Source organism: Urocitellus parryii, chromosome 5 (assembly GCF_045843805.1).
Source record: "Urocitellus parryii isolate mUroPar1 chromosome 5, mUroPar1.hap1, whole genome shotgun sequence".
Lineage (NCBI taxonomy): Eukaryota > Metazoa > Chordata > Mammalia > Rodentia > Sciuridae > Urocitellus > Urocitellus parryii.
The window spans coordinates 16,533,481-16,553,167 of NC_135535.1; the positions used below are offsets into that span (position 1 = coordinate 16,533,481).

General features: G+C 45.0%; 1 protein-coding gene across 3 annotated transcripts in view; it reads left to right on the plus strand.

Annotated features, from left to right (window-relative positions):
- Positions 1-7,441: 7,441 nt before the first annotated feature.
- Positions 7,442-19,687, plus strand: part of Appl2 (adaptor protein, phosphotyrosine interacting with PH domain and leucine zipper 2) — a 47,881-nt gene continuing 35,635 nt past the window's right edge. For all 3 annotated transcript variants that reach the window (XM_026397067.2, XM_026397085.2, XM_026397076.2), the window contains exons 1-2: positions 7,442-7,675; positions 13,437-13,535. In XM_026397067.2, coding sequence (XP_026252852.1) covers positions 7,622-7,675; positions 13,437-13,535 — 153 coding nt within the window. In that variant the 5' untranslated portion in view covers positions 7,442-7,621. The remainder of the gene's footprint in view (positions 7,676-13,436; positions 13,536-19,687) is intronic.

Genomic DNA, 19,687 nt, shown 5'->3' on the forward strand with positions numbered 1-19,687 from the left:
CAGAGCTCAGTATACAAAGATTCTTGACTGACACTGTGGAGGGAGGGCTATCTAGCCCTGGACTGATGTGGGTTTTTGTTGTTGTTGTTGTTTGGTTTTGGTACTTTGGATTGAACCCAGGGGCGATTCACCACTGAGCCACATCCCCAGCCCTTTTTTATTTTTTATTTTGAGACAGGGTCTCGCTAAGTTGTTTAGGGCCTTGCTAAATTGCTGAGGCTGGCTTTGAACTCGTGATCCTCCTGCCTCAGCTTCCCAAGCTGCTGGGATTATAGGCATAAACTACCACACACAGCACCTCTGAATTTCTTGAAAATAAAAGAAAAACAAACTTTTATCATGTTTTAGACATATGTTTTTCTTATTAGTGGTATATCCAAATCAAATCCTAACTAATACCTTAATATAATGCCTCTAATGTCATTTTTTTTTTCTGAATGACGATTAAAAGCCAGGTTCAAAGTGTGGCACCAAGAAAATGAAGGTACTTGACATAAAGACCTAATTATAATTTATGGGCTCCCACATGGGTCAAGAGAGATAGACCCCTAAATAAATAAGACAGGGCATAAGTGCCAATAAAAACATGTAAGTCCTATAGGCAGACAGAGGAAAGACAGATGAAGTTGACCTAAAGCAACTTAGAGAAGCTCTTATTTATCCTACCCGTCCCCACTAATCTTTGGGATTTGAGAACAAGAAATCAGAATTTCTGAAAAGTCTTAGGAATTCAGCTATTCTTAATATATCTCCAATATCATATTTTTATTTATTATCAATATGTAAAAATTGTTTAATAAATAATAAGTAGAAAGTTTAGTAGTTTTTATGAAGAACTGCTTCCTGCAGGGAGCATCTGAACCTGGGAAATGTCAGTGAATGTCACCGAGACCGGGTTGCAATGGCATAAATAAAGGCAGTGCACTACACAGAGTCTGGTTGAAATCGCCACTGTCATGTCGGATGCATTTTTCTAGGAAACTTGTAACTTCTTGGAACATTGCTCAAAAGATTTATATAGAATATGCTAAATATATAACACTACCGAGATGAGTATTTTATTTCCTTTTGCAATGACTCATCATTAGCAGCAGACAGGGCCACAAATGCACGTGGCGACAGCTCAGAGAAAGGCTGCCCATTCGGTGGTGGCTGCCTTCCTTCCCGCTCTTTTGTCCCCCGTCAGCCTGCAAGTCCTCTAGCTTAGGAACCCAGCATCCTGCACCTGTGCATCCCCAACTTGCTGCCCTTGCTGGGTTGGAAGCTCCTTGGAAGAGAGGGAGCCCCAGTCTCTGTCACTTTATGGAACCTGTAGTGGCTGGCTCAGTGCTTGCGACCAAGTGCATGCTTCATTATGTGCATTGGGTTGGATTCCATTGACCACAGAAGTGCCACTAAAGCAGTTTTAGAAGATGTGCTGTTAAGGGGCTCCCGGGGAGTGAGGATTTGAGTCTGAGGGAAAGGATCGCTACAAAAACACAGGCTAGGGGACAGCATATTTTCAAGGACTACAGGGAACGTCGCATGGCAGGAGACAGCAACAGCATGGTAGCCAGGTGCTAGATCGCGCAGGGGCTTGCGTGCCCTGCGGAGGAGCACAGATGTCATACTATGAGCAACAGGGACCTCCAGGGGAAAGCCTCAGAAGGGGTGGGGGTGGGTAAGAATACACATCCCAGGACAGACCTCCTGGTGGGAGCCCATCTCTGAAGAGGCTAACTGCAGACAAGTTCTCTAAGCTTCCTGGGGCTCAGTTGCCTTGTTTCTGAAACAATCATTACCACAGCGGATAACTCCTGAGGTTTGGGATATGATTGCAAGAGAGTCTTAGTCTGTTCCAACTGCTATAACAAAATGGGAGATTTATAGATAATAGACATTTATTTCTCACAGTTCTTGTGGCTGCAAAGTTCAAGATCAAGGCACCAGCAGATTTCCTGTCTCTGCTTCCCCACATAGCAGACAGGCAAAGGGGACAAACAGACTCCCTCCTTTCCTAAAGAGGCTAAGCCCCTTCATGAGGGCTCTGCCCTCACTTCCTTGAGGAGTTGTCCTAATGACCCTCCTAAAGGGCTCACCTCTGAACACTACTGCATCCGGGACTGTTTCAACGTGTGAATTTCAGAGCAATGAACACATTCAAATCATAGCATTAACACAGGTAAAATAAGAATGCACAAAGTAACAGCTCAATAAATATCTGTTTGTAATTATTGCTATTGTTATCACCAAAGGGTGTTAAGTAGCAGAGTGACAATCCCCATCATAAGATGAACACTTAGGAACTGAGAAGGTCTCTTCCCCCTTGTCCCCGCCTTCACTGATTGCCATGGTGGCCTCGCAGAGCTCAAGGATGCCGCTCATCTCTGGAGGGCTTCCATTTCCCCTCTCAGTTTCCACAACTGGCTGCAGAGTTGCACATGGAAAGACAGTTGGCGAACACACAGCCTAAGTGGCAGGAGTCCTGGGTAGGGGAAGAGGCCCAATCATTCAACCACTTTAGAAGCATCTGTTGTGGATCACATACTACGGAGACAGCTGGGAGGCAAGGGGAGAGGGGCTCTAGGTCTAGGGCCTCGGGCTTCTAATGGGGGAGCCTTCCCTCTTCTCTGGGGGGCTCGGACAGTCCTGGCCTTGGGGTTCTTGGCTCTATCATAGCATTTATTTGAGCCTCGGCTGCAGCATCTGTACCATGGGGACCCAGTTCTGCTGCCTACCTGCCTGTGCCCCATGACTACTTCACGCCCTCTCCTCGCCTCTCAGACCTCCAACACATCTGACCATCATTCTTTTGAGCGATGGCCTTGCTTCCTATCTTACTGAGAAAAAGAGCCCCAGCAAAGAACTCCGTCATTCCCCCTCATTTAATCTACCCACTCTGTCACTTGTATCACACAGAATGCACTGTCCCTGCTTCTGCCTGAGGCCATCCCCCTCACTTGCCATTTGGGTCTCATTCCTTTTTGTGACTCAAGGACTTTGGCCTTGGAGTTGCCACTTTCTTGTCTCTACTGCCTAATCTCCCCCACTCTAGGGGCTTGTTCTCATCAATATTCAAATAATCTAAGAAATAGTCTCTCCACCCCTCAGGGTCTCCCTGCCTTTTCTTTTCCTTAAAAACCTAAGAGGTGGTGTCATTTACAGCTGAAAAAGTTCTGATTGATATGGGACAGCCAATGGAAACAGCTTGTAATTGGTGTCTTTATTCTCATCTCAGGGAGAGTAAATAAAGCAAGACTCAGAAAGACTCAGGCATGGTGAGGCCCATCTGGAATCCCAGGTACTCAGGAGATGGAGACAGGAGGCAGGAGGACTGAAAGTTTGAGGCCATCCTGGGCAATTTAGGGAGACCTTGTCTCAAGGAAAAAAATAAAAATGGTTGGGAATGTAGATCTGTGATGGAGTGCCCCATGCTTAATCCCCCGAACAAAACAACTTGCCCAAAGTCTGCAGCGTCCCTTTGCTGAAAACAAGCAAACAAAGGAAAAACTTCCCCTTTGCTCATCGTCCCTGCAGTTAATTCCCCTCCAATCACCCCCTTATTGAAAAATCTCTTGAAGTAAGTTTTGTCTTCCCTCAATTGCTCCTGAACACATACCATCCGGCTTTCAAATGAAACTGTTCTTGTCAAAGTTTCTTACTAGGTTCACCAACCACCAAAGACCAACAGCAAATCCCAAGGTCCATCCCCAGTCCTCCTCTTGAGCTGACCTTTCTGCTGCCCTTGACATTGTGGGTCAATTCTTTTTTGAACACTTCCTTGACTGTCTTTAGGCTGGTGTTTCCTTTGTATACAGCTTCTAGGATGGGATGTGAGTTTCCTAATCCTCCTCCTACCTCATTAGTTGCTGGGTCTTACACGTGTTCAGTCTTCTGATCTCTGCTCTTTCCTATCTGCATTCAGTTCTTAAGAAATTCCATCTACTCTGGTGGATTAAATGTCATCCACATGCTGCCTCGGTCTCCCCCTGGACTCCACAGTGGTGCACTCAAGTACCACAGACATCTGTACTTGGAGGTTTAAAAGGCATCTCGAGTGCTCTGGCCCAAACAGAATGGTTGATGCCACCACCAACCTGCTCCTCCCCAACATTTCCTTTCTCAGTAAATCCCAGGGCCTTTCACCCAATTGCTCTATTTCCCCCACCCCTAGGCCAGTGAAGCTTGTCAGGTGTACTTTTAAGACGTGTCTAGTTTTCACCGCCTCTCACCATTTCTACCACTAACCCAGACCTTGACTCAGACCTCATAATCTCTTGCTTGAATCATTGCAATAGCCCCTTAGAACCCAGAGAAATTCTTTAAAAGCGTAAATGAGACCTCGCCACTCAGCTGCTTATATTTAATCAGCAGTTTTCTACAATACCCAGAACACCACCCAAAGTCCTTCTGGTGGACACAGGGTCCTCTGTGACCTGGAGGCTGGCATCTCTTCCCCCCCCCCCCCGTACCCTCCCACTCTTCCCTGCTCACTCTACTCCAGGGCTGCTGGCCTTCCTGCTCATCCTCACACTGAGACGCCTCTGCCTCTGGGTCTTTGCACTTGCTCTTCCCTCCGGGCTTGGTTTATTCACTTGCTTTATTCAATTCTCAGCCCAAATGTCGGTCTCTCAGAGAATTCCTCCTGCTTACTCCATTTCCCACAATCATTTATCCTGTTACTAAACATTATCATATACTTATCAATTTGTTTTTATTTTTTATTCTCTCCCCTATTTAAATATAAGCTCCATTAGGGCAGGGACTTCTATGAGCTTCCAGCTACATTCAGAGTTTCTGGAGGAGAGCCCGGTGCACAGGAGGTGCTAAACAGCAAGTTTATGACTAGAAAACTCCCAGCATCGTGGTATCAAATGGAAAGAAATTCACGAAAACACTTTTCAAACTGTGGAGTCCTAGCCATGTGTTAGTTATAATGACATCTGTGGTACATTAATAAGCATTCCTCAAGCAACTGCTTATGTGTTGGATAAGGCACAAGACACTGTGAGTATAGAAATAAACACTCTAGCTGGAAAGTTGGAGTGGGAACAAATAGAGGTGTTATTCTAGAATTATCTAGTCAAGTGTGACTAAAGCATAGAAAGAATGAATGAAAGTCTCTGTCTCTCTCTGTCTCTCTTACACACACACACACACACACACACACACACACACACACACGGTCATCCTAAACTGGGATTTGCAGGCTGTAATTGGGCTTGTCTGAAATGAAGCAAGAGAATGGTCACTGCAGGCAGAAGATCTGTGCCCATGGCCTACTGACTGAGCAATTTGCTCAAAACAGGTGTCTTTGCTCTCACTCATTCTTGAAGCACCTCTCTGACCTGGGCCTCCTGGATATCTTTTTGTGCCTTACTATTCCATCTTCCCGATGGTCCATAGACCTCATCCTCTCTTCCCACAGGTCACGGTGGCTCCAGACAGTAATTTCATCTTTGTACTTCCTCTCTCCAGCCCTCTATCTGTCCAGGAATTTCAGATACAGTTGGAGGTGGGGGACAGACACGTTTTGTAAAACCTTTAAAAATTATAGGGACAGATACTTCTTATGAAACATTTAAAATGTTTCATGTTTACTTAAAGATTCCTCTTACATAATTCGTAATAAAGATAGCAAAGTGAGTGCAAGTGGCGGCGCTGAACATTTTCAGCTATTACACAAATGACTGGATGAAATAATTAATGAAAAGAATTTATAAATGTGTTATAGTCCCAGAATTTGTTTTATAATTTAGTCACTTTGAATTTGGGATACATTTTCCCAGAGAAGCAATGTTATAATGGGTACTTAAGTACCAAGAAATCCCACAAAGGCTTTTTAGCTCATAATGTAGCAATACAATGTAGAAAAGTAAAAAGGATTGGAATATTGTAAGAATACGATCTGAGTAACTCTGAATATTGGTGTTCAAGGAAAGGTGATTTTAATTAGAAGATGAGATGGTTCATGAAAACTATGGCAACCCCCAAGGGAGCATCTGAGCCCTTTCAAAGCTTCTGAACAGCACTGTCTCCTTTTAATGTCTATTTTCCAATGAAAAGGATATAATTGGCATAATCATATCCTCACACTGTTCTTACAATCAGAAGGGAGGAAGAACTCGAATATGGCCTTGAGGAAGAGGATTTTGGTCACGAGAGAATTTGGACGATTACATGAGGTAAAATTGATTGAATGGTACTCGGTAGAAATAGAGGAAAAGGAAGAAACAGTGATTCCACCTACAGGGAAGAAAGAATATGATGGGGGAAAGATGGTCAACGGAGGCCATAAAGCAGCGCAGGACAGGCTTAGCCATTACCAAGGGAGTGACAGCAGCATGCCACTGACCTTCAGAGGTGTTGGCAAGGCAGATTCTCTCAACATACCAAGGTGGCTTCTGCAGAATACAGAAATTGTATGGCATCATAATCTTCCTGTTGATTTTGGTGATGTTTTCTACTGGATAAGTCTTACTGATTCCTAAAGAAGGAACTTCAGAGACCCTTGCCTTTGACAAAAAGATCCCTTTGCCAACCTTCCCCACCCCATCTGGCTTCCTTATCTTCTTTGGCAAGCTTCACTCTAATGATCCTAACCAAATCATTTAATTCTCTGGAATCTGTTTCCTCATCTCTAAATGACAACTCTGAACTAGATTATTCCTTCCAATCCTAAAAATTCGTTGATGAAATTCTCCAAAAAGACATAACAAACCAGCAGAACGATACCTAATTACATGGCCTAAACCAAAGAGCTGTATTCCAAGACTAGTTATCTCTATCACAGATGAGTCATAGTGATCCAGCTTTTCCTAAACTTAGCTGACCTCTCTGCTCTCAGAACTGTTTCAGGGCAAGGAGATTTATCTAGCAAAATTGGTGTGAGAACTGTAGGGTTGTCCTTCGGTTTAAAAAAAGGGATGAGGCCGGGAGCACTGGCGCAAGCCTGTAATCCCAGCCTCTTGGGAGGCTGAGGGAGGAGGATAACAAGTTCAAAGCCTAGCCTCAGCAATTTAGAGAGACCTTGATTTAAAATAAAAAATAAAAAAAGAGGCGGGGGATGAGGCTCGGTGGTTTAAAAAAAAAAAAAAAAAACGCTCCTGGGTTCAATCCCCAGTACCAAAAAAAAAAAAAAAGGTGGTGGGGAGTTGGTGGTGGTGAGAGTAATTGCAGCAAAATCTGTTAGCTACTATCTCCTTCAACGCAAGAGGGTTTCTGAGTAGCCACAGTAGATAAAACCTCATCTGGCCACACTCGGGTTCCTCTTTTGGGTTTTGTAGCATCAACTGGCACGCGCAAGGGGGACAGGCGGCCATGACTGCGGAACCCTAACCCATTAAGCGCTGGACGAGACGCAGGGTCCCGAGGGTCGCGGCTCCCCGCGGTCGGAAGCGCGGCAGCCACACTTCCGGCGGCCGGCCGGACGCTCGCCACACTTCCTGTTGATCGGCTCCGCTGGGGGCCGTGCCGGGCTGGGCTGGGAGGTGGGCGGGCTGGCAGGCTGCGGCGGTCACTGGCCAGGCGTGGGCGCGCGCGGGGCTGCCGCGGGCACTGAGAGTCGGCTGAGTAGCCTGAGCCCGGAGCACCTCGGCTGCCGCCTCGCGCCCTGCGTCCTTCCATCCGCCCTCGCCCAGCCATGCCCGCGGTGGACAAGCTCCTGCTGGAGGAAGCGTTGCAGGACAGCCCCCAGGTACCTCCGCCGACGGGTCCCGTGCGCCCGCAGGGGCGAGGCCGCGGAGGGGCGCCTCCTGAGGAGGGGGCGGGCCGGGGACCCCGGAAGCCCCCGTGTCGCGACCCCTCCCGGGACTAACTCTGGCTCCTTCGCTTGTTAGCACGGTGCCCGGGGCAGACGGTTCGCCTTTTGGTGCCTTCCTTCTGCCTTCTGTCAGATAGAGAGAATGAGTGTACCTGTCTCTTGGGTACTTAGGAGAATTAAATGAGAAGGCGCCTGTAAAGTTTTTGTTTTTTAAATCAGACAGTTCGCGGTCCAGAGTAAAGAAGTCCATCTTGTCATTCGGAGTACCCCTGCTGATGTGACCAGAACCGGGGGGTTTAGGGTCCAGAAGGGGAAGCAGGGAGGCTGGATCCCTCTCCCAGCCTCTCTGGCACTGTTTTCCATTGTGAAGAGAAAATGAACAACACCTGCCCCATTTGTCGGGCGAGAGAACCTCATTAGCACGCTTGAGATGCGAGTCCTTTGAGCTTGGGGGTGAAAACTGGTGTGTAAATATAGCAAATGAGTGCAAATGACACTAGTTCATTAGCTCCTAATTCATAGTCTTTCTCCGGGGAGCTTTTGTTCTTCATTTGACACCCTCCCACCTGGCCTACCCTTGCTTCCTATCTCCTTTCCTGGCTCTGCATCCCTGGGTTATTTAAGTTTCTTTATTTTCTAGTGCCAAGAGTTTTTCTCCCAGTTTCCCCTCTTTGGGGGTTCCTTCCTTTCTCTCCTGAGTGAATTGTACCACCCAGGATGGCTCTTTGAGAGACTTATCTAGTGCTCTCTGCATCTCCACCCCTGAGAATAAGTAAACAGGGCTGTGTACACCTGTGTTTTGTGCGCATTTCTTTGTGATCCTTCCTATGCAGGCAAGTCGGGTACTGTAAGCAAGCTGTGGTTTTTCTTTTATTTTTTTGCAAGTTGGCATCCACTGACTGATTTTTCAAAGATCTCTTTTATATAACTCTACACTTCTGGTGTTTTTAATTGAATTGGACCCCATGATAGGAGGCATATCCGCCAACCTCCCACCAATTGAATGGGAATGGTACCTAATGTGAAATTTCCAGTGATCATTGCAAACCAAGTTCTCCACTTGCTTTGTAGTTGGGGACGCTGAGATGCAAAGATACATTGCTTTCCTAACCAGACATGGCTCTGGGCAGGCCAGTCTAAAGAAGCTGTACTCATTCCCTGTGCTGTCCTCACTGACAAATCACATTCTGAATTTTTGGCTGTCGCGTAAATGAACACACACTGAGTGGCTTGAAGAACTTGCAGCACTATGAGGGAATAGTAAGAAGACTGGCAAATGAGTCAGGAGACCTGGGTTGCAGTTCTGGCTCCAACACTGAGCTTACCATGTGATTTGGGCAGTCACTTAATCCCCATCCTGTGGCTGGCTAGTTTTTCTCGTCGGCAGAGCCTCTACAGAATGAGGGACACGGAGGAGATGATCTTCAAGGCACTCTAGAGGCTTTAAACTCTTGTCTTATCTATGAGGTTTATGATTTTGAGCTTTTATGTGGAAAAAAGAAGTTTAGAGGCATTATGATTCCTATTTACTATTCCTTTTAATATAGGGAGTTTATTATTAAGGGTTCTTGATGTGGTTGCTGTACAGAATGGAAGCTACCTTTAAGAAGGTCTTTAATAATCATTAGAGCATATTTTGTGTATTTTATATGCAGCTTGTGCCTGGTACAGCTGTACTCCCAAGGAGGTTCATAGACTTGGAAGTGGAAGGAGTAATCTAGCTCTTTTCATGTTATGTGGAAAGAATAAAAAGAATAGCAAAAGCTTAGATCATGTGTGTTATGTGTGGACACTGTTTTAAATGCCTTACCCCTCTTAACTCAGTCCTCCCAACAGTCTTTTAATCTAGGTCTCTCTTAAAATGATTAAGGAGCAGAGAAGTTATATAACTTTCCCAAGATTGTACTCTCTAAAGTGACAGAGCCAGGATTGGAACCTAGGCAGCATGCATATTAAAGGGATATTGCTTAAGTTAGTCCAATTACCTAGCACCTGGCTTTTCTGTTATTGGTAACCTGAAGTTTGTTTCACTAAAAGGAAAAAAATCCTAAGAAACCAGCTACTGTTTGTTGCCTCTGGTTTATGTAGGAGAACTGTGAGGTTGCTTAAGTAACCTGGTTGCACAAAAGCTTTTGTGTTTGAACTGAGTGACCCAAGAAATGCTGAATAGAAGTCGTCTGACCTTAGACACATGTATTCATTTCCTCCTTTTTAGTTGGCAGTGCTGCCTGATGTATTTAGAACTATTCTGTGTGTGTAGTGTATTGTCCCTGCTTACCTCTACTATATGAGAGGCAGGGTATCTCCAGGATGAGAGATCGGACTCCGTGGCCATTTGTCCAGCCACCACTTGCTGCTAGGAATGTGATGTAAATGAAATTCGTGTGACTGCTCTCGACCGGCTCACAGTATGTTCCAGGGCCAGATAAGTGTACAGCAGTTCCAGGACAGTGTGAATGTTGCTGTGAAAGATAGGGACATGGCTGCTTGTACTTTGTCAAGGGGCCATTTCCTTATCCTATAAGTCATACATTTCCAAGACAGAAGAACTATTGCCTGCTTTTTTTGGAGGGGGGGTGTTTTGTGCTTTTTTTTTTTTTAATATTGTTTTTTAGTTGTAGTTGGACACAATACCTTTATTTATTTATGTTTATGTGGTGCTGAGGATCGAACCCAGAGCCTCCCATGGACTAGGCAAGCACTCTGTGGCTGAGCCACCATCCCAACTCACTGTTTGTTGTATTATTTTGCAATTGGAATCACTGAAACAGAAATTAAAGACTTAGTTCTGAGATTTTGCTGTGAGTGGCCCAGCTGGGAACAGCCCTCTCCAACCAAATCAGGTCTTTCTTTTTATGCCAATGAGATGCTTCCAAACATAACCTGGGTGGCCTTGTAATGGCTTCGTTGTGGAGGGGTTTTGTCCTGAGGCTCTTTTTATTTTTATTTATTTATTTTTTACATTTTTTAGTTGTCAGTGGGCCTTTATTTTATTTATTGGTATTTGGTTCTGAGGATCAAACCCTGTGCCTCACCCATGGTAGGCAAGTGCTCTACCACTCAGCCCCAGCCCCTGAGGCTCTTTTTATTTATAACACTATTTTACTTAGACTTATGATTCTACTAGTTAATATCTTTCTTTCCACCAAATGATGGGAATAGAACTTTGTTTTGAACCTTAAAAATTTAAAAAAATATTCTGACATTAAAATTGAACCATTCCACAATAACATGTTGTTGAGAAGGTCTAAGATGGCTGAATTAGGTCACAAGCTGCTTCTTTACTAAGGTAAGGGAATAACACAGAGCTGAGCCTATATCCTTAGGGTGCTTGCTTTTTTCCCCCTCCTCTGGCTGTGGATGCTCCTGAGAGCATAGGGTAGTACAGAAAGGATGGAATTCAAATCCTGAGTTTTCCACTGTTCCCTCTGGCAAGTTATTTACCCTGTCTGAGCTTGTGTTTGCACATGTACAGCGGGAGAATAGAAATAAGCTACTTTTCAGGTCGTTAGGGGTTTATGTGCCTGCATGCCATAGTAACTTCATGAGTGCTGCTGCCATTGTCTTTGTGACACGCCAGTGCCTGACATTTTTTTGAAAGTTCACTATCTTCATAATCATCATCCTCTGCCATCCCTGTGTATTCGTTCAGCCCTGCTGAACACTTCACATACATTAGTTATCTTGTTAACTCTGCAAATTAGTGCCAGAGCCTGGATGTGGACCCAGGAGTGATGGACCCCAAGTGAGTCACAGCTCCTCTGAGCTGACTCGGAGCCCCTGTAGAGTGGGGGGTCATTGCTCCTCACCCTTGAATCTCAGTTCCCAGCACAGATGCTGGCTGAAGGCAGGAGGCAGGCACAGGCCACTGAATACTGACAGACTCCCAGCGTGTGTTCTGAAAATGTCCTTTGACAATATTTGTTTTTCAGACAAAAATTATAACTTAAAGAAATGTAATATGGAATTCCAAATCCGTGTTTTTTCCTACAGGTTGTCAGGAAGTCCAGTGGGTCACAGCCATGATTTTTGTTCACAAATGAAATAGGAAAAAAAGAGTGTATGCATTCTGAGGGTAAATATTGTGTGGTGAAACCTCTGCTCAGGCCTTAGTGTGAAATGTATTTCATACCACGGGGTTTGATTTTTAAGTTTGAAGAATTCTAACATGAGCTAGACACCGAATGAGTTCCCTGATGAAGTTTGCTCTCCGCGAGAGCTCTTTACACACTCCTTTACAGTCTCTGCATGTCAGCACTGTGGTGCTTCCATTGATAAGCATTAGTACCAAAGAGAGTATGTAGGTCACAGAGCAGGGAATTTTTTTTTATCCTGGAAGACCTCAGTGAATTGCTGTGAGATGCCCCAGAGTCTGTAGAGCAAAAGGAGGTTCCACTTCTGTTTATGGAGGGACTTTTGGGCCCAGGGATGTCTGGGCCCAGCTGCATTCAGGTTAGAGGGTGGCAGGCAGCCCACAGCCCCAGGCCCCTGGGGTAGTGCAGCACTGTGGTGGCTCAGGCCCTAGTAGGTGAGTGCATGGCAGCGGGGAGGTCCTACGATTGATAGGACATAGTGGCAACCCAGGCCACTTGAAAACCTCTCAACTGATAGGTTAGAAAAAGAAGGGATTGAAATTTATTTGCAGGGAAGTAATGAATCTTAATAAATTGTTTCTTGTAAAGCACTTTGGTATCACCTCTAAAGATATCTCTGTAACTTGCATTTTATTCTTTGCCTAATGAGTTATTTTCTGAAGTGGAAATCCCATTATTGCTTAGTGTAGTATTTCAGATTCCTCCTGAGCAGGGCACATTCACAAGAGTCCCATGAGTAGATATATCTCTTAAGTGATGCCTTAACACCTGTTCGTGCACCATTTTATATGTAAATATTTCATAAACAACATTGCAGTGCTTAGTGTGTGCCGGGCACTACCATGAAAATACTCGGAAACACCCTCCAGCGAGTGGCATAGCTCAGTGGTTCTCAGAGCTCCTGAGAGTCTGACTTCTGGAAGCAGGGAGCTGGCCTTCTTGTTGCTGTTTGAGTTTTGTGCCCAGAGCTGCCGCCAATGGGCCCAGGCAGCATGAAATTCCTAACCACAAATTTGAGAGTTGGCTGAATAAACTGTGATGAAAAACGGGGACCTTGCAGCAGTATCTTAGGAGGGACGGACGACACACTCTGCAAGGCTGCCAGAACCCAGACCCAAGCAGCTGGCTGTGGGGAGTAGGCTCCAGTGGTGCCTGCAGCCACATCTGGCACACAGAGGGGCGCTGGCCTTATGGACTTGAAAGGAGAGTGTGTCCGTCCTAACCCCTCTTTGTTGGACGGACTTGACTGGCATGTCGTAGGGGTTGACGTCAGGACAGATAATAGCCCTTGGTTCTGGATTCTTGGCGGTGCTGCGGTGGATCCCAGGGCCTCCAGCTCGCCAGGCAAGGACTCTAGCCCCGAGCCCGGCCCCCAGCCCCAGTCACAATCTTTCTAAAAACAGGTTTTCCTTCTGTGACCCTGACAGGAGGCACTGTTGCCCTGCCCTGCGGTGGGAAGGGTGGAGAGGCGGCTCCTGCTGGCTTTACTGATGAAGGCGAAGCCGGCCCAGGCCCTGCCCACCCATTTCCACTTGTGCATGCGCTCGCGTGTTTTCTGCCTCCTTGTGACTGACAAATCAACTCGGCCCCCTCTCTTGCAGACTCGCTCTTTATTGAGTGTGTTTGAAGAAGATGCCGGCACCCTCACCGACTACACCAACCAGCTGCTGCAGGCCATGCAGCGTGTCTTCGGCGCCCAGGTAGGCTGCCCCTTTCCCTTGGGCCAGGAGAAATTTGAGTTGGAAAAGCTTCATTTAAAAATTTGAAATAAGATCAGAATTGCTTTTCTCACTTCTGTTCACCTCCCCAAACTAAGGCTTCTCTTTTCATTATTTGAAAAAGAGTAGTTTTCCTGTAACAAGAACCCGTAGACAGAGACCACGGAACTGCTTTTCATTTTTAAAAATTCAACCCCAAAGGGAAACATTGGAGTCTCCTCTTCCCACTGGTGAATGAGCGGGCTCAGTGTTTTGAGATGTGCTCTTTGTCTCTCTCATAAATGGACAGTCTTGGATGTCAGTGTGGGAGGGAGCCATGTTTTTTCAGAGCTTCCTCTGAAAGACTTGAGTCACAGTTCTGGAACTATGGGGTGGCTTCTTTGTTTTGAGGAACAAATATCTCTGGCTTGCAAACCCATGGAAAATAAATTGCTGAGTAGCCAGAGTGAAGCTTTTTAAGATCAAGAAGTGCCATGTGTGTCACTTTCTAAGGGAAGATTTATGAGTCACTTAAAAATAAAATTATGTTACACATCAAAATATGGCAATTGATAATTTTCATTATTAATTCCTTGCCAACTTAAATTTGTATTGTTAATGTGTCTTTTTCTCATTGATGATTTCTAAAGACTTAAATACTACATTAAGTATTGTATAACTCTTAATAACCATATGGAATCATTATTATATAGCTCTTAAAACTCATGACTCATTGTCTTATTAGTCATTCATACATGGAAAAAGCCTCAGTCCTTGACTTTAGGGAGCTTACAGTTGGGTTGGGAGACAGATACATACGTCACCAGCAAGTGCTATGAGTACTAGGGAGGAGGGTTGCCTCATCCAGAGGAGTTGTGTTAGTCTGCATTCCATAGCTGTGACAAGATACCTGAGAATATCAACTTAAAAGGAGGAAAGGTTTATTTTGGCTCACAGCTTCAGAGGATTTAGTCCATGCCGCAGTCCGGCTGCAGCAAAATAACCGAGGGGTGGGGGTGACGAACAACTTGTGTACATTGATATAGCAGGAGTGGGAGCCGTTTATTGTAGGACAGGAGGGGTATATATACATTCCACACAGCTTATCTTAATTAACATAAACTAGATACAGCAGTCAACCAATAAGAAATCTCTACACTTAATGGCTCCTGGCGCCACCTCACAAGCCGCTTCCCCTGGCAAAATGCCAGGCGCCATCCTGACTTGTTTACAGATTCTAACAAGTCCACAGTTGCTTGACCTTGTTCCTTTGAGCCTGTGGCCAGCCCATGTAACAAAGGGACCCCATGGCGAGGAAGCTGAGGAAGCTGTCGGCTCATGGCAGTCAGGAAGCAAAGAGAGGGAGAGGAAGGAGCCACGGTCCCAATATCCCCTCCAAGGGCACTCCCAAGTCACTTGGCTCCCTTCCACTAGGCCCCACCTCTTAAGAGTTCCACCGCCTCCCAGGAATATCACAGGCTGGTGGCCCAGCCTTTAGCATGCAGCCTTTGGGGGCCAAACTGTAACAGCTGGGCACCCAAAAGGAGGTGATTGTGTTGTTGAGATTTATTGAGTACTTAACAGCTGGAAGGCAGTTTCAGGAGCTTTTACATTGATGATCTCATCTACATTCCCCAGCAGCCCTGTGAGGCTGGTGTTGTGATTATCCTCCTTTTGTAGGTCAGGGGACTGAGGATTTTGATGACAAGGAACTCGCCCCAGTCCACCCAGTTAAGTCTAGCAGAGTCTTTAGTCTCAAACTTCACTACTACATGGGATGGAAGGTGGAGGCCTGGGCTGGGGAAGTGCAGTAGAAACAGAAGGAGGTGGCTGCTTCAGAAGTGTCAGGAGGTGAGAGGTGACTGGGTGAGAAGGGGTCTGGTGGTGAAAGAGGAGCCAGGAACGTGGGGAGAGGGTTAACAGACACAGGGTACAGTCGGGTAGGAGAAAGCACTTCTGATGTTCTGTAGCACAGCAGAGTGACTCGTAAACAATTAATGGAATATTTTAAAATAGCTAATAGAGAAGATTTTGAATGTTCCCAGCAAAAAGAAATGATAACCGTCTAAGGTGTAGACATGCCAATTACCCTGATCTCATCAGTACACATCGTGTGTATGTGTGCAGTGCCACGCTGTTCCCCATACATATACAAATATGTGTGTCGATTAAAAAAATATATTTTTTTAAAGGGTGAGTAGGTACATGTATGTGTACCCAGGTATACACATGCAGGCAGGTAGGGCTGGGACGGGGAATGGCCAGGGGGCTACCCAGTTCTCTCTTAAGACATCACAGTGAGGAAAGAGGTCTTGTTGAAGTTCAGATCCAGAGTCAGAGCTGGGGACACACATATGACAGGTAAACTTTGCAGTATTTTATGAGTGTCATTTTTTATCTACAACAAAGAATCGAGTCCTCATTTGTGACTTTGCTTGCCTACTTGTTTTGGTAAAGACATTCAGAATTTGGGAGCTTTGTTGATTTTTAATATGAAGTCCTGGCTATTTATGTTGGCATTTTAAAATATTTTCCCTAAATACTAGAAATATAAGAAAAGAAACTTTTTTTAAAACTGGACTTGTACTGAACTTGCTTGCCATTCAATAATTTGAATATTGTTATTAACAATTTCCCTCCTGTTTGAGGCTGAAAGCCACTCCCAAGAGTCTGTGCAGCTTTTCCATGTCTGTCCAAATCATTTGCCTGGAGAAGTGAAACAATCTCTTATGCATCTTTTCTTTTGAGCCAGAAAATCTGTTTTGCCAAAATTAAGTAGGTCTTGCATTCCAAGAGGCTGGAATCCAGCTTTTAATTCACAGCACATGATCATCACATGGGTCCTCTGGCCAGAAACCCTTCCTCCCGCCTGGTTCTGCAGCAGAGGCTGGTGACAGTGTTGGGTCAGTGCTGCAGGATGAGCAAGTGGCGCTGATCAGATGTGCTCAGGTCAGCTGGGGCATGGATAGTTGGTTTGTCAGGCTTATGTGAAAGCTTAGGTGTTGTGTTGCCTTTTAAATTTGAGAAAGAAAACTTTTCTGAATCTTCTTTGGTCAGTTTGCTTTGATATATGTCTATGTATGTGTGTCTTTATATGTATTTAAATGTTATAAATATTTCATATCTACACCTTATTAGGGGGCACTGGGTACTGAACCTGGGGGCACTTCACCGCTGAGCTACATTTCAACCTTTTTTATTTTTTGAGATAGGGTCCCACTAAGTTTTTGAGGCTGGTCTCCAACTTGTAGTCCTCTGCCTCAGCCTCCTAAGTCAGAGGAATTACAAGCGTGCACCACCACACGTAGCTGATAAGTTTGTTTTCCCTGAGTTATATTTTCTTGGTTTTATATTATTCCTTAAATACTTTTTACTAAGACATATTGAATTAGGTTAATAGAGTTTTATAATTTTATTCTTAAAACAAGTACTTAGACATAATTTTTCATTATTATATTTTATTTTTTTCTTTCTTCTTATTTATTTGTTTTTTCAGCACTAAGTATTGCACCCAGGGGTGCTGTACCACTGAGCTTCATCCCCAGTTCTTTTTTAAATTTCCTGTTTTGAGTCAGGATCTCAATAAGTTGCTGAAACTGAAACTCAAACTTGAGATCCTCCTGCCTCAGCTTCCTGAGTCACTGGTATTACAGGTGTGCACCATGATGCTCATCTCATTAATATATTTTAAAAACTGTATATAAATGCTGCTGATGAATGATGAATGTCCTTCAGCCCTTAGTTTTAGAAAGAGGAAGAGAAAAAGTATAGAAAGTTCTGTGAGCAGTTTTACTCATTGTGACTAGTTGAGGGACTTTTTATATTTCATTTGGCAAAAGCTCTGAAATGCAGCTCTAGGCCAGAAGTGGTTCTCAGCATCGTACAGCAGCAGTCCCTGGAGCCACATCTGGTCTCTCTGCTGTCATGTGCCTTTGCACGTGGTGGGGCTGAGTCCTGCCTGTGGGTCATTGGAATGAACGAAGCCGCAGGCATTTCAGGGCACTGACAGATCAGAACTGGTTACGTGGAACACGACTGTTTTGAAAACACTGAGTTTAAAAGCTTTAGTAGTATCTGAACAGATGCATAACTATACCTATACGTAAACTTTGCATTAAACCCACATAAATTTTGCATTCAGTATATTTGTTATGATACTCGTTCTGATTCTGGTAACCTGCCATAATTTTCTTCCTAAAGGGTTTAACATTTTTTAATTTTTCAAAATGGACTTCTTAGGGCTTTGCAGTGATATTTACACAGATCATCTCCTTGCAGCTGTTGTCCCGAGGAATCGGGGCCAGGCGCAGTGGCAGTTCTAGCTGTGGGCACTAAGGCTGTCCCTGCCGTTCTCATACCCGTCTTCCTCCCTGATAGACGTTGCGCCTCTGTGGGGAGTGCTTTCAGGTTGTCCTGTTGTTGTTTTTGTTTTTTTGCTTTTTAAAAAATAAATCTTGGATGGAATTTTTTTGAGAACTATGGTTAAGGCGCTCACTTTCCTTCCTCCAGGCAGGACAATCACCCAGCTCCATCTCTCCACCCCTTCTTTTTTTTTTTAATATTTTTTTAGTGTTGATGGACCTTTATTTTATTCATTTATTTATATGCAGTGCTGAGAATTGAACCCAGTGCCTCACACATGTGAGGCAAGCACTGTACCACTGAGCCACAACCCCGTCTCCACCCTTTCTTAACCAAAGCTTTTGGAGTATAGAACTACTGAACCTAAAATGGATCCTAAAAGCTCAGATTTAAGGTGGAAACAGTGTCCTCTCAAATTGGGGTGAGGACAGTGGGAGAGAATAGAAGTAAAATAGTTGGAAGGGGAGATATGCATAAAGTTGGTGTAGTAACGAAGACAGGCTTCTTCAGGCTTCTTCTTTCGGTGGTGCTGCATACAGATGTGAGCTAAGCAAGTTCCTGTACCTGCTGGGAAACAGCATGAGGGCAGGGGGCAGCCAGGGCGTGAGCCTGTGATAGGAGAGGGAGGGGCTGATGGGTCACAGTTAAAACAGGAGTTCCATTTATTAGACACCCCGACGTGCCACACGCTAGGTTCGGCATCTACTGTGCAGTAGCTCATTTAGCTTTCATAATAAGGGTGTGGGGTTATTATGGTATGCATTTACAGAGGAGGAAACTCAGGTTATGTAGCTTGCCTAAGGTCACTCAGCTGACGAGTGGCAGAACCAGAACTTGAACTCAGATCTTTGACTCCAAGCCTGTACGCATGCTTCAGCACAATACTTTGCTTCTCTGACACATTGGTCTCCTCAAATGGCAGCAGAGGTTAGGGAAATTTGAGGTTTCAAAGATGGTACTTGTCATTATAGAAGAACAAGCCCTGTTTGACAGCTGTGTGGTATGTTAGAGGTGGGATCCAGTTTCTCTTTGTATCCCAGAACACCGTACTTTGTTTAGTAGTGTTTTTTGTTTGTTTGTGTACTGGGCATTGAACCCAGGGGCACTTGACCACTGAGCCACATCCCCAGCCCTATTTTATATTTTCTTTAGAGACAGGGTCTCACTCAGTTGCTTAGCACCTTGATTTTGCTGAGGCTGGCTTTGAACTTGCAATCTTCCCGCCTCAGCCTCCTGAGCTGCTGGTATTACCACCACACCTGGCTTGTTTATTAGTTTTTGTCAAGATAGTTTTCGTAAGTGCATTTTAGCAGCCCTGAAAAACCCTGTCAAATTGAAGCTTATATGCCAGAGATGGAGAAGAAATATATAGTTTTAAGATCTGAGGGCCTAGAGGGCCCAAGTGGGTACCCACGCTTGGCTTGCATGTGAAATCTGTCCTCACGCTGGCAGGGAAGGCCTTCATAATGGCATGAAAGAGTGTTCTGGGCTTGGCTTCCTGTCTTAGGTATGGAGGCTCACTATAACCGTAGGCTCAACAGATCTGAATTCTGGTCTTGATTTGACCACTTGGGCATGACCTTAGGTATGGCAAGCCACTCCATTGGCAGGCATCCTTGTCAGCTCAACATAGGCCACACACTCCCCACCTCACAGGGTTGATGTGAGGGTTAATTCTATAATCAATATCTGCAAAGTGCTAAGATCAGTCCCTGGCACAAAGCGTGCCCTTGGTGTTAATGGCACCACCTTCTAAGTCAAATGGCAGTGGCAGCTGGTCCCCACCCCACCTG